The sequence below is a fragment of the Natator depressus genome, chromosome 3, assembly GCF_965152275.1.
Source record: "Natator depressus isolate rNatDep1 chromosome 3, rNatDep2.hap1, whole genome shotgun sequence".
Taxonomy (NCBI): Eukaryota; Metazoa; Chordata; order Testudines; family Cheloniidae; genus Natator; species Natator depressus.
This window is the reverse complement of record NC_134236.1, coordinates 202,119,285-202,134,147: the sequence shown is the minus strand read 5'-3', so window position 1 is coordinate 202,134,147 and position 14,863 is coordinate 202,119,285. Positions and strand designations below refer to the sequence as shown.

The window sequence follows — 14,863 nt, the reverse complement described above, 5'->3', positions numbered from 1 at the left end:
TGGGGGCGTTCTATGGCCTGTGTTATACAGGAAGTCAAACGCGATGATCCCAGTGGTCCCTTCTGGCCTTGAAATGTATGGTGTGGGTTTTGCCAGGATTTAGCCCTCTTTTTGTAATAAAGTATGGCTGTTGATTAATCGCAATTAACTCACGTGGATTAACTCAAAAAAATTAATCGCGATTAATCGCAGTTTTAAGCGCACTGTTAAACAATATAATACAAATTGAAATGTATTAAATATTTTTGGATGTTTTTCTACATTTTCAAATATATTGATTTCAATTACAACACAGAATACAGTGTACAGTGCTCCCTTTATATTATTGTTTTTGATCACCAATATTTGCACTGTAAAAATGATAAGGGAAATAGTATCTTTCAATTCACCTCATACAAATACTGTAGTGCAATCTCTTTATCATGAAAGTACAACTTAAAAATGTAGATTTTTGTTACATAACTGCACTCAAAACAAAGCAATTGCAAAACTTTAGAGCCTACAAGTCCACTCAGTCCTACTTGTTCGGCCAATCGCTAAGAGAAATAAGTTTGTTTACATTTATGAGAGATAATGCTGTCCGCCTCTTATTTACAATGTCACCTGAAAGTGAGAACAGGCATTCACATGGAACTTTTGTAGCTGGCATTGCGAGGTATTTACATGCCAGATGAGGCATACGAATATTTAGCATTTCATGCTTTGGCCACCATTCCAGAGGACATTCTTCCATGCTGACGACGCTCATTAAAAAAATTATGCATTAAATAAATTTATGACTGAACTCCTTGGGGAAGAATTGTATGTTTCCTGCTGTTTTACCCAATTTCTGCCATATATTTCATATTATAGCAGTCTCAGATGACGACCCAGCACATGTTGTTCAATTTAAGAACATTTTCACTGCTGACTTGGCAAAACGCAAAGAAGGTACCAATGGGAGATTTCTAAAGACAGCTACAGCACTCAACCCAAGGTTTAAGAATCTGAAGTGCCTTCCAAAATCTGAGAGGGATGAGATGTGGAGCATGCTTTCAGAAGTCTTAAAAGTACAACACTCCAATGTGGAAACTACCCAACCTGAACCACCAAAAAGAAAATCAACCTTCTGTTGGTGGCATCTGACTCAGATGATGAAAACGAACATGTGTCGGTCTGTACTGCTTTGGATGGTTATCAAGCAGAACCCGTCATCAGCATGGAAGCATGTCCTCTGGAATGGTGGTTGAAGCATGAAGGGACATAAGAATCTTTAGCATATCTGGCACATAAACATCTTGCGACGCCGGCTACAACAATGCCATATGAATGCCCGGTCTCACTTTCAGATGACATTGTAAACAAGAAGTGGGCACCATTATCTCCTGCAAATGTGAACAAACTTGTTTGTCTGAGTGACTGGCTGTACAAGTAGGATCAAGTGGACTTTCTAGGCTCTAAAGTTTTACATTGTTTTATTTTTGAATGCAGTTATTTTTTGTACATAATTCTACATTTGTAAGTTCAACTTTCATGATAAAGAGACTGCACTACAGTACTTGTATGAGGTGAATTGAAAAATACTATTTCTTTTGTTTTTACAATGCAAATATTTTTGATAAAAATATAAAGAGAGCACTGTACACTTTGTATTCTATTGTAACTGAAAAATATTTGAAAATGTAGAAGACACCCAAAAATATTGAAATAAATGGTTTTCTATTATTGTTTAACAGCATGATTAATCATTCGATTAATCGTAATTTTAAAAAATTGTGCGATTAATCGCGATTAATTTTTTAAATTGCTTAACAGCCCTGTAATAAAGTCGATTGCATTTGAGAAGACCATAGTACAGATTCTCCTCTGACTAACACCCATGCAACTGCCTTTGACCACGTTGACTTCAGTGGAGGGGCTTGCGCCAATCTAAGTGAGAACAGAATTAGGCCCACCGTAGCTGAAATACACACATTTCATTTCCCAGTTTATAGCATTTCATTTTTACGTGCATGCCCAATCTTGACTATATGCTACTGATATGAATGCAATATTGTGCTAAGCACATATGCTGTTAGATGCATTCCTCGTACTTTGCTTTCTAGAATATAAGAGTATTGTTCATAAACAAAGAAACTTTACATCTGATTCATTCATGCAAAAACATTCCAGGTTGAATTAAAACATGAACCACATAAGTAATTTTTGTGGGTAGGAATATTCAAATCCAATCAAATGCTGGTTAAGCAATTATGGTGTCACTGCATCATAGCTGCTAAGTGTAATAAAGACATTCCACCCCTTTTATACTCCAGTGCTAGAAGACTGAACTAAAAATTGCACTGTGGTTAACATGGCTTGGGTTAACAAATTTTTTATGGAGCTAGGTGTGTTGATCTTTGAAGATCTAGGTTAAAATGGGGATTAGGTATGCTCTCAAATGAGAAGAGCTTGGAGATTGATGTGGTCTCAGTTTAATCCTATTAGCTAAAAAGTTACTGTAGATTTGGCATATTTCAAAGCCACTGCAAATCGCAGCTTGGGATAAATCTGTCATTGGCATACCAGGCTTACTGTGGCTCAGCACTGTAGTATGTTGACAGGGCTGTGCTGGGAAGCAGGATGGATGTCCTGGTCTGATCAGTGCTACAAGTTTCTCAAGCACTAAAATTCACTTCTTAAGAAATAAAAAACAATGGGCCTGATCAAGTCTCACCTCATTTATGCTAGTGTAATCTGGGAGTAACTCCACCCACCCTGCGGGCTACACTGTTGTGAGGCCGGTGCAAGAGCAGAACGGGCCTCAAGCTGTTCCGTGCACAGCGTGAAATGGGTTGGTGGCTTCAGCCACCTAAAGCCACCCTCAGAACTCTCGCTAATCAGCAACCACATGGGTCACAGGCACTGTTCCCTCTAAGATGTGTACGCGCATACAGATCCTAAACCCCACGCACATGGCGAAAGACTGCGCGCACAAAAATTTGCACAGAAGAAATTTTTTGCGCACACGGCCTGTCAAAAATTAGAGGGAACACTGGTCACAGGAGAAGCTCCTGATAATGTTATCGATCAGGGATCTGTAAGGGCGGAGACCCACCCTGTTAGCCAACCTGCACTAGATTCTGAATGTAAAAGTCTGTGCTCTCTTTGGAAAGGTCTGGGACTGAGGTCATAGAGTTTAGGGCCAGAAGGGCCCACCAAACCTGCTGTATAGCACAGCCCACCAACACCACCAGCCACCCCCACACCAAGCCCAACAATCGGAATGAGACCTCAGTGGTTTGAGCATTGGCCTGCTAAACCCAGGGTTGTGAGTTCAATCCTTGACAGGGCCATTTAGGGATCTGGGGCAAAAATTGGGGATTGGTCCTGCTTTGAGCAGGGGGTTGGACTAGAGGATCTCCTGAGGTCCCTTCCAACCCTGATATTCTATGATTACAGCCCTTGGGAGACTAAACTATTGTTCTCTGCTGTAGCAGCGTGGAGGGACAGAGGTGCACCAATGCCTGGGGCCCTGGTAGTGGCAGGGAAGTGATATGCCCACATGATCTTAGCCAGCGACCCTCACCCCATGCTACAGAGGAAGGCAAAAAGCCACCAAGGTCACTGCCAATCTGAATGGGGGGAAATTTCTTCCCAGCCTCGAATACGAGGGGTCTCTTTGAACTTGGAAGGAGTTTTGCATGAGTAGGGGGAGCAGACATCGAGCCAACAGGAAGCCCTGAAATACACCTGCAGTCAGATGAAGCGTCACTTACTGAGGGTTTTGCAGATGTCACCGACAGCCTTGAACACCACCGAAGAGAAGCTGACCTTCAGCCGCACGGTTTTCATGTTCGGCAAGCAGAGGCGCAGCATCTTGTGCTGCGTGGTAAAGAGCAGCTTGGCATCCGCCTGCACCCCACACTTATCCAGCGTCCAGTGGGTCTTCAGAAGCCAGCACTTCTTCTGCTCCCACCAAAGAGCGTAGTCTGACCAGTCCCGGGATAAATCTAGGGCAAGATCAAACAAGGGCATGCAAAGTACGCGATCGGCAACAAACTATAAAGCAGATCCACTCAAAAGTCTTGTTTTGAAACACGGCGCTACAGATCAGACGAACAATGAGAATGTTGTTAATATCTGTACTGCGGTAACAACTAGAAACCCTGAGATCAAGGCCCCAGCGTGCTACACACTGTACGAACACCCAGTAAGACAGAGGCCCTGGTTCAAGTTCCCTGAGGAGGAAAAGGGAATTAAAACAGGGATCTACCATCTCCCAGGTGAGTGTCCTAGCTATTGGGCTATTCTAGTGTATGACTCCCTCAATCTCGCCTGCTGCTTCTGTTCCACTTTAATTTAATAATTAAATATTAATTGGGCCAGAGAAAGAGTGAGGATGATTCTACAGGCTCGTAAATCTGAGAGGTGGCAGATCCCTGTTCCAATCCTTTCTCCCGCTCAGGTGGAGGAGGGTCTTGAACTGGGGGTCTCCCACATCCTGGGGTGAGCACCCAATCCACTAAAGATTGTGAGGGAAGTCCCACCCCAGCTGTTTTGTGTGAACTCACCGGAGGGGCCCGGGCTGGGAGGCATGCTCAGAGGCCACCTACTGGATTGGGCCCCTGCACGCGACTTGGGAGCAGAACACCTCTTTCCCAGTTTGTGAACTGCTCCGGGGCGTAAGCAGGAAACGGGCATTCAGATGCCTATCTCGAGGCAGTAGTGTGCACGCTCAGGAAGGAGACGGGCACTCAGAGGGGCTGCAGTGCACCTGCCCAGAAGGGAAAACCTGAGATGCCAAGTGAGGTTAGGCACTACAGGGTTAGGTGGCAGCCAAGCGGGAGGTTTGTGGATCGCAGTGGTGCCTGTGAAGGGGAACAAGAGGAAAGACGGGGGACTCAGGCACTGAAAAATGCAGTGACTTGCTCAAGACGGCTACAGCACAGCTAGGAGGTGAATCCACGTCTTCTGAGCTTTCTCCCACCCTTTGCCCATTTTAGCTATTTGGATTAGAATCTCTTCAAGGCAGGGACCATCTCTCACTATGTGTTTGTACAGCACCTTGCACAGTGGAGCCCTGATCTTGGTTTGGACCTTCAGGAATGACAATAAGATAAATGATAAAAAAAAAAAAAAAAGATATAACTGGAGCAAATATGTAGCTGTATGATTTGACAGATTTTCCTTTAATCCAGAATTCTCTACATTATTGCAGAACACACTTCTTACAAAGAGCTTCTAAATAATGAACAACCTGAGCATCATTTCACCCACCACCTAATGAAAATTAACCAGAAATTTAAAATGTTGTTGGATGGATTATCTTTTAAATGCAGGAGCTGCTCGAAAGAGACAAGGTCTTGTGACAAAGCACAGCTTTGTGACAGTGCTTATCTACTGCTGGAAGAATAGTTTCCTTGGTAAAATTATTAACTGATGGAAAATTTTTGACCAGCTCTGAAGTGCTTTGGATGGAAAATGTCTATTTCATCAAAATTGAATTTTCTGTGGGAAATGTCAAGTTTTAATTCCCCCCCTCAGTTTTCACTAACTAACTAACTGCCTCGCCCAGCACCCCGAACACAGAAATCTTTTGGTTTCTGGCAACCTGACATTTTTTAGTTCAGGGGAAAATTTTTAGGTTTACTGAAAATTTTTGCCCAACTGGCTGAAATTTTTCAGGTTTTGGTTCTCAAAAACCAAACATTTAAAAAAAAAAAATGAATTGGTTTTCCGTTGCCAAACCTGAAAACGAAGTTTTTGCTTTTTTGATGAAAACCAGAGAAATGGTGGATTCTCCATCTCTTGATGTCTTCAAACAAAGACAGGATGCCTTTTTGGAAGATACGCTTTAACCAGATCTAATGTAGTGGGTTGAATACAGGAGTAACTGGATGAAATTTAATGGCCTGTGTTATACAGGCAGTCCGACTGGATCCTTCTGGCCTTAAAGTAAGAAACAGCTCTCATTTTAAAACAAAAAATTAAAAATACATCGAACAAAGCAAATTCATTTGTTTCCAGAAAGTTGTAACGTCGAAAGAGAACAGACACAGTTCATGTAGGAGCTGGGATGTGTTGTTGACCATCTAGTTCACTTGGTACTGTAGATTTCTTTTTGTTAAACATCACAGGTAAAAGTCTATGCGGCTGTTCGGCTAAAGGGGTGGAGTGCAAGGGATTAAGGGAATGGACTTTGTGACCTTTTAAATTTTCCTTTGAGTTCTGAAATTACCCCGGTTTCCCCATCAGCTTCAACAGCTCCAGGCTGAATAGGATGTAGGCACTCTTTAAGCTCTTACAAATGAATCCAGTGAACTCTTTTCTACAACAACCATCATCTTGGAAAAGAAACAAGCCACTCAGAAGCATGTTTGATGGTGAAATGCCAGGGCTTTTTTGTGTGTGTGTGAATTCTTTAGCATCCTTGTGTCGGCTGCATGCCAGAAGAACTGGCCTCTCAGTTTGGATGACACTAAGCCCTGGTCTACACTACAAAATTACTTCGATGTAACTATGTCACTCTGGGGTGTGGATAATCCACACCCCTGCACAACGTAGTTATACTGACCTAAGCGCCGGTGTAGACAGCGCTATGTTGACGGGAGAGCTTCTCCTGACAACATAGCTACTGCCTCTCGCGGAGGTGGAGTTATTAACCGAGGGGAGAGCTCTCTCCCGTCAGCTTGGGGCGTCTTCCCCAGAAGCGCTAGAGTGGTGCAGCTGCGCCACTGTAAATTTGTAGTGTAAACCTGTCCTGAATTACAATTCACAGTCACAAAAGAGGTACAGAAAGTTAGTCATGACAGGCCACGCAATGGACTGAGCAAGCTGACCAAAGATGACAGCAGCACTGCTGTTGTATATGGTAGTCACAAAAGCAAGACGAGAAGTCAAAAGTCAAAGATATGAATAGTGGTGCCCAGATCACATCTCTTCTGCGCCCAGTGCTCTACTCTGAGGAATGCAAATCCCACTGCATGCACACCTGGCTAATATAGACAGGCCCTGCTCAGCAGTCAGCAAGAAGGTAACCAAAGATTGCTAGATTTGAAGAGAGCAAATATGCTTGTGGAGAGTGTGGTGGAGGAAATATCTGTATTATGTGAAATCTAGAGACAATGACATTTATAGTCAATATTTTTTTCAGGGATAGTTGTATCCGGAAGCTCCTTCTTGGCCTGTGTGGATCCAACTGCAAGATCAGGACCCCGGGATAATTATTTCGGGATGCAGCTTACGTTAGTGGCTGGTACACTGGACTGAGACTCAGGAAATCTGGGTTCCATTCTTGTCTCTGTCACTGAACTGCTGTGGGACTGAGGGCAAGTTACTTCACCTTGCTGCATGTTTGTTTCCTCTTGAACCTTTCCTTTACCTGGTCTATTGAGCCAAGGAAGGGGAGGAGGGGGAAATCCACACATGTAATTTCAATAACAGTATGCCAATTAACTCTCTCTCTCTACTCACTGATTTGTTCTACTAATTTGAGCATCACTCCACCAATATGTAGGTCTCCCGAGACCCGAAGTGTAAATTCCTTTTGCTCTTCTTCATACTGGTGATCGACTGTGACAATGAGCTCCCAAGAATTGTATCCATATTCGTTTGAGGAAGTCATCTCAGCAATCTCTATTGTGAGTTCTACAGAGTAAAAGAAATCATAAATCAACAGATGTTCAAAACACAGTGCATTTCAACAAAAATAATAATCAAGAAATAGACAATTAAGGCCCTGATGCGGGCAACAGCTCAGAGAGAAATAGCAGAAATTTAAGCAGAGGTGTGGCATATGTTTCCTCCAGAATCTGCTCCCGCTGGATTTGAATGATTTTAGCGACGAAGTCAGGAAATATTTCTTCAGAACAGGGGGAAATTGAACCAGCAAAACAGCAGAGACAGCTCTGTTCAAGCAAGCTTCCCACTCCCTGAAGCAGACCCGCTGATCACAGACGCCATGGTGGAGGCTGTGAAGTTTCATCACTCTGTCTATGTAAACTCATGAATTCCATTTGATTTTATGCACCCTGTTTATGACTGTGACCTTCAGTGTGGATTATAGCTTCCTTTTTATGGTAGAAGATGCACCACATCTGAAAATCTGAAATAGGACCATCAGCAACTGTACAGCCTTACCTGGATAGCTCCAGAGGGGTGCCAGGTAGAGCCACTAACTTTTAGCAACCCTCTGCCATTCAGAGTGGGGGAGGGGGAGAATGGAAAATCCCCCAACATGAGAAGAGAAGCAGGAAGAGGTGTCAGACCCTGCTTTTCAAAGGACAGGCTCTCTAGCAAAGGGAGGAAGACCATCACCAGAGCGAGGAGACTGAGAAGGAGATGTGGGGGGCAAGATGGACCTGGTCCCCTATGACCAAACCCTAAAGGACTCTCAGGAGTGGTAAGGACTCTGAAGGAGGAAACTGCATTCAACTGTGCATTGTTTTTTCCATAGGTCTGTAAATTCCTTGTGCCGTCTATGAGTAAGGTGCATGTGTGTTTAAGAAGTTCTTGGCAAAGCCTGAGTGAGTACCTTGCGTTATCTGCCGTGTGTCTCCGAAGAGTTAAACTATACACTGGAGCGCCCATGAAGGTAGAGTTCTGGGGAGAGTGTGCATAGGATTTGGGGCAGGTTCTGAACTGGTTCTTTGGGACCTAGGGCAGCTGGACCATGGGGTCCCACAATCCCACAGAGGGGTGTAGGATAGAATGTGCCCAAGAGGTAAGGACTAGAGAGAGCATCTGGACGCTGCTCAGATTCTGTGGGCTTGGGAGCAGGTGGGATCCAAAGACTGGGTCCAGTACAGCAGACTGGTGACCGCCCACTAGTAGAGACCCTGCCAGGCCTGCAACAGAGGCAAAGAACCATTTCTTTGCCTCTTTCACAGCCACAATGTAAGATTTTTTTTTTTAAAGTCTTTGTATCTCATTTGGTCAGATTCAGGATAAGATTTCTGGCACTGGCATGCCAGCATTTCCCTTCTGCTGCATTTGCCACAGGTCACCTGTAAGCCAAGGTGACCTATTAGACCAAAGTCCAAGAAGAGAATGCCTAGGGGCAACCTTATCCATGGCTGAGGAAAATTAGCCTTATGATGCATCGATTTTAGTCCTGATTCAGGATGGGGTGTGTGTGTGGACTAGATGACCTCTCAAGGCCCCTTACAGGCCTATACTTCTACGATGAGCTCATCTAGTCTCACCCTCTATAGAACACAGGGCAAAAGAACTTCAAAGAAAGCATTTATGTCCCGAGGCGTAGCAAGCTGGAGAACACAGGCGATGATCCCACAACCTCTCACGTGACATTCCACTAGGTAGCACAGTCTGCCAGGGGAACGGCATTCTCCCTCAGCTTTCCACTCAGGTATAATCAGTTTCTGAGGGTGAACCATCCAAATAGGCCCTCTCGCAAGGGAGAGGGAAACTGAGGGAAGCAATGGTCAATCAATGAGGTGGGTAGGGATTTCAGGATTACTCACCCCCATCCCAAAACACAAGGTCCAAATTGGAACCTACTGCGAGTAAAACCAACAGCCTCCTTGGTTAGCGTCACGGTAGCCATGAAATCCTGGACCCCAATCAGAGGGCTCGTCATCCACATGGATGTTATAGTCACTGATCACTAATAGGATCACCAGCTCTGGCACCTAAATACTCTTCCTCCTTCTCTTCAGTTTGGGTTACAGTGAAACCTATGTTTGTGTTTAAAGCTAAAAAGGCACATTAGGGCCCCAATCCTGAAGTTGCATTCATGTGGCTGGAACCTTGTAACTGGGTTGAGAGCCACTGGCTTTCACAGAGCTCTGTGTGGGCCCAAAGATCCCCCTGCACCCATCTAAGCGCAGGTGGGCACTACGATGGCCAGAGGCTGCTCTGGAATAATTTAAGAATGCCGTGCGTGAGCTGGTTATTGGGATGTTCTCTGTATGACTACACTGGGTTAAACAGGAAGGCTAAAGAATGACTTGAGATGATACCTCAGTACCCACGTGGGGGTTGTTACAAGGCAGGGGGGAGAGCCACTGGCCCTGTGGTGACTGGCCCGACCTCCTGTTGAGCCTACCAAACTGCGATTGGACAGCAGGGACCCAAAGCCCACAAACTGAGAGGACAAGGAATGCTACAAACGATTTTCTCTCTCAAGATAGGCAGACGGTTGCTGCTGAGAAGCTGGTCAGACTCAGACACATACAGACACCTCCTGGGGAGGCATGAAGAAGTTAGACCATCCCCAGGAAGGCCTATATCCGTGTCAAAAACCTTTCCCCCCCTTATGTTGTGCTTTATTATTGCTGTCGAAATCAAACAATGCTTTGGTTTAAGGCGGCCATCTGGTTTAAGGTGGCCACTTTGTTCACAAACCCCCGAAGGGAAGTACCACAGATGCGGAACCCAGCTGGACCTGCTGGGAAAGCATGGTTGATGCAGCCCCCAGCCTGGTCTAAGAGTAGGAGAATCCCATGATTTCACCCTGGAGAGGCATGAAGCGGTGCACTCAGAGAAACCTGGAAGGGGAGAGAGGTGCAGCTAGCTCTGTAACTGTGACAGGTGCCTTATTTGATTTATTTCTCTAAAGCCTCTCTTCAATATTTCTCTTTCAAGCCAGAGGTTTTGTCTGTGATAATAAAAACAAACACGAATAGATAATCCAGCAGAGAAAGGCATAATGGGTACCAGTGGCTGGAAGTTAAAACCACACAAATTCAAATGAGAAATAAGGCATACATTTTTAAACACAGAGGGTGATTAACCACTGGAGCAAGCTACCAATAGAAACGGTGGATTCCACATCTCTTGGCGTCTTCAAATCAAGACTAGATGCCTTTCTGGAAGATATAATTTAGTTACACACAAGTACTGGGCTCAATGCAGGCACCACTGGGTGAAATTTTACAGGAGGTCAGACTAGGTGATAATGATGCCTTCTGGGCTGTTATGAATGTATTAAATCAATAGTTGTAAATAATGTCATAGCAACAACGGAATAGAAATCACTTAATTGCTGGGAAACACATTACAGTTACCTTCTTTAGAAAACACGCAAGGGCACAGATAATAAATCTTAGCCCTTACTGCTCCAAACTTTACAACCTTTAATTAATTTTAGAGTAAACAAACTGGCCTGAGGCCCAACCCTTCTTCAACTGAAGCCAATGGGAATTTTGCTTCTTTTCCTACTAGTTGAAAGTGTTTTCTTCCTTAGCTTAAATGATCACACCAGTGCAAAAAATAAAAATATTAACAACAAAAAGAACTCTGTTTACCGTAGGTATTTCTTAAGAACCTATGGCCTTGGCATTCAAGAATCGATACCAAAATTTATAGCACCTATTTAAAAACCATGCCATTTGGGTTAGGAAATCAAGACTCTCAAATGTAAGTTTTAAAACATCGTACAAAGCCCTTAGGATGCAGCTTGCTGAACCCACTACCAAAACTTCCACTGGCTTCCAGGACTGCAGGATCTTGCCCAAATTTCTTCAACAGCAAACACTTATGGGACACCCCAGAATGACACTGAAGAAGTGTAGGAGGCAGGACTATTTCCTGATTTAATGGCTACCAGCGGTTAAAGTCAGAAAATCTGGTTGCCCCACATTCCTCCTCCAACCCCTCCCTCCAACTCAGTCATTTCAGCGTGAACTTGGAACCGCTGTTTGTTCTAAAGCGGGTTTTTACATGCAGAAGTCTTTAGAAGCCCGGTGGAAACCAAGAACGCTCCCTGGGACTGCCACCAGCTATTTGTGCAAGCCGAGGATTTGGCCTTAGGTATCCAGATCTCCTTTTCCAAAGGACCTTTTAAGGCCATTAGGCTTTAAAAAACAAACAAACCACCCTACAATTAATATGTCTCCCCTCAACTAACTGCCACTTGCCCCCAGGATACAGATATCACACAAAGCAACCTCTTCTCTCCCACCAACATAGCAGGAGCTGCCCAGAGACCTGCAAACAGTCGGACTTTAAGGAAGAATCATCCCCTCCTTCAATCCCTCCTGCCCGAGGAAGAAGAGCAGAGGCTGGAGAGCCTTGGGGGAAGCTGCCCACTGGGGAAGGGGTCTAGCTGCCCCTGCTCAGGGTCGTTTCCCCACCCACCAGCGCTCACACTCACGTGCCTTGTCCAAGAGCAGCTCCCCGACCCGCGGCTGCTCCCTCCGCCAGCACCTGGTGCCTAAGAACGGCGCGGGGGAGGCGCCCTCCTCCCAGCCCGGCCCTGCCCTGCGCTGCGCTGCGCCGCGCCGCGGCGGGGCCCCGGGGAAGCAGGGCGCGGCGTTAGCTCTGCCCGCGGCTCCCGCAGCCGGCCCGGCCCCGCGCCCGCAGGGCCCCCGCCCCGTCTGGCAGCGGGGCATGGGCGGGTCGGGGCAAGCCCGCCGGCGCCTGCAAACAACCCTTTGCCCCCGGCCTCTCCCCAGCTTCATACAACACAGGCTTATGGCACCGTACCAATTATCCGTCCATGGTGCTTCTGTGACTCCCTCCGTCATCGTAACTGAGCGCCCCCAAGGCTTGACTGTGTTTATCCTGACAGGCCCCCGCCTGTGGGCAGTGCTAGTATCCCCCGGTGCAGATGGGGAAACTGAGGCACGGGGAGGCTAAGGCCAAAGCCCCGAAAGGTATTCCGGTATTCACTGGAATCAACAGCAGCGTGAGGCACCCAAATAGCTTTGAGGATCTGGAGCTAAGTGACTTGCCCAAGGTTCCCCTGGGGAGTCTGTAGCAGAGCAGGGAACTACACTTGTCCAGAGTAGCTTTTTGCCCCTGGGATTCTCCAACCAACGCGCCTCTCTCACGGCTCTGGCAAAATACAGGTCGGTCCCCCTGGTGCTTATTGACAGGCCTGGCACGTTCAGGTTCTCGTGCGTTAGTTTGGGTAAGACGGGGCCACAAACAAGTGCGTGAGGCCAGACGTTCTGGCGGAGTCCAGTGTTGGGAAACTTTGCTTAGGATGTCAGCGGCAGCCCTGGACAAAGTATAGCTGTCAATCCCCCGCTCCCGGGGCAGATGTAACAGAGGATGGGGATTTCAGGCCACTCCTGAAAGACTGGGAAAGTATCAGACTGTTGTCACCAGCTGCTGCTGTGGGTCACCGCACCCTAATGAGCAGGTAGTTCCCAGCTTCTGCTGCATGTTCCCACGTCTGGTGTGACCTTCCTCCCCTGCCAGCAGGCCACGGAGGGACAAGGAAGACAGCAGCCCAGAAGTGAAAGAACAAGTAAGTAGGAAGGGGTCTCCTGGCCCATCATTTCTTTCTAGCCTTGCCACCTTCTATTTTATAAGGCCAGAAGGTTCCTCGGTGTGTACTAGTCCCCATTTATCTTGGTGTCACTACCACAGGTAAATGTGGTGATTTTCCCTGGTGGGCAGGGACTCTGTGTTTATAAATTAGGGAGATTTTTACCTGAAGGAGTAGCCTCCTCCCCATACAGGGCCTTGACAAGCACTCAAATTATGGTAGGCCTGGCCTCAGCCCCCTCCTTTGGGTGTGAAAATTCAAGTGGCATCAGGCCAAATAAACATGAACTGTCAAAAGACATCCCGAGTCCCCCCCATGTGCTTTCACCTGACACCCTGCATGCTCCCCGCCCCCCTCCCAAGCAATACTAACATGGGTGGACAGTACAGCAAACATGGTCCCTCCTATGTAAAACCCACCTGCCTCACAGGCTTCTCCCTGGAGAACACAGGGATACAAATGTTTCATGAAGCTATATGGGGCTTTGGTCCTAGAGATCAGGCACTCAAGGGAAGAATACAGGGCACAGGGCAAGTTGAAGCAGTCCTTGAAGTGAAGCAGAAGACTCTAGTGCTTTGCAAGCGGTAGCTAGAACAAGCGCTGGGTGGTGAGGCGAGGTCAGTGGCTGCCCCTCAGTTGTCTCAGAGCTATCTGCTGGCTTCCCACCAACCCTGGCTGGACTGGTGACTGGCTCTTTCAATCTGGGAGCAAATGGTTGCCTACAGCTTTGATCAAATGAGGTCAGTGGGCATGGTCCAGAAGGGGTAACCTATGGAGTTATGCAAGAAATACAAGAACAGCTGTGTCCTATTCACCGTCTTGGCAACTCCTGAAAATGCCACAGCATAAGTGAAATAGTCAGTTATCTACTTCTGATGAGAGCATTACAATCCAATTCCCATCCTTCTTCTAGCCACAGAGAATAGGGAATAAGCAGAGCAGGGCCCCAGCTGAAAATCTAACTAAGTTCCTACAGGAGATTTATCTTCAAAGCATTTACCATCCTCAACAATTCTTATGCTTTGCATACGGATGGCAGCCGTTTTCTTTCCCAGCTTCCCTCATTACCATTTCCTTGATTCATGGATTTGGAGACCAGAAGGGACCATTGTGATCATCTAGTCTGATTGTTGTATAATACAGGCCATAGACCTTCCCCCCAGAAAGATGGATTTTCCATTAAGATTCAATCAGGACTTTTAGTAAATTGTTCCAATGGTTAATTACTCTCACTTAAAAATGTACACCTTATTTCTAGACTGAATTTGTCTAGCTTCTACTACCAGCCACTGGATTGTATTATGTCTTCTCTGCAAGAGCGAAGAGCCCATTATTAAATATTTATTCCCTATGTTGGTACTTTTGATTAGTCTATGTCACCCCTTCACCTTCTCTTTCTTAAGATAAATAAATTGAGCTCTTGGAGTTTATCACCTAAGCCATGTTTTATAATTCTTTAATGAGTCTCATGGGTCTTCTCTGACCCTCTCCAATTTATCAACATCCTTCTTGAATTAAGGACAGCAGAACTGGATGCAGTATTTCAGCAGCAGTTGCACCAGTGCCAGACACAGTGGTTAAATAACCTTTACTCCTACCCAAGATTCCCCTGTTTATGCATTAGCCCTTTTGGCCACAGCATCACACTGGGAGCTGATTATCCAT

At 45.9% G+C, this 14,863-nt stretch overlaps 1 protein-coding gene across 1 annotated transcript in view; it reads right to left on the bottom strand.

The window, feature by feature from the left end:
- The window catches only part of FERMT1 (FERM domain containing kindlin 1), a 38,190-nt gene extending 25,754 nt beyond the window's left edge, over positions 1-12,436 (bottom strand). The window contains exons 1-3 of the mRNA XM_074949689.1: positions 12,409-12,436; positions 7,435-7,608; positions 3,738-3,971 (exon numbers count right to left, since the gene is read on the bottom strand). Coding sequence (XP_074805790.1) covers positions 3,738-3,971; positions 7,435-7,585 — 385 coding nt within the window. The 5' untranslated portion in view covers positions 7,586-7,608; positions 12,409-12,436. The remainder of the gene's footprint in view (positions 1-3,737; positions 3,972-7,434; positions 7,609-12,408) is intronic.
- Positions 12,437-14,863: the final 2,427 nt, after the last annotated feature.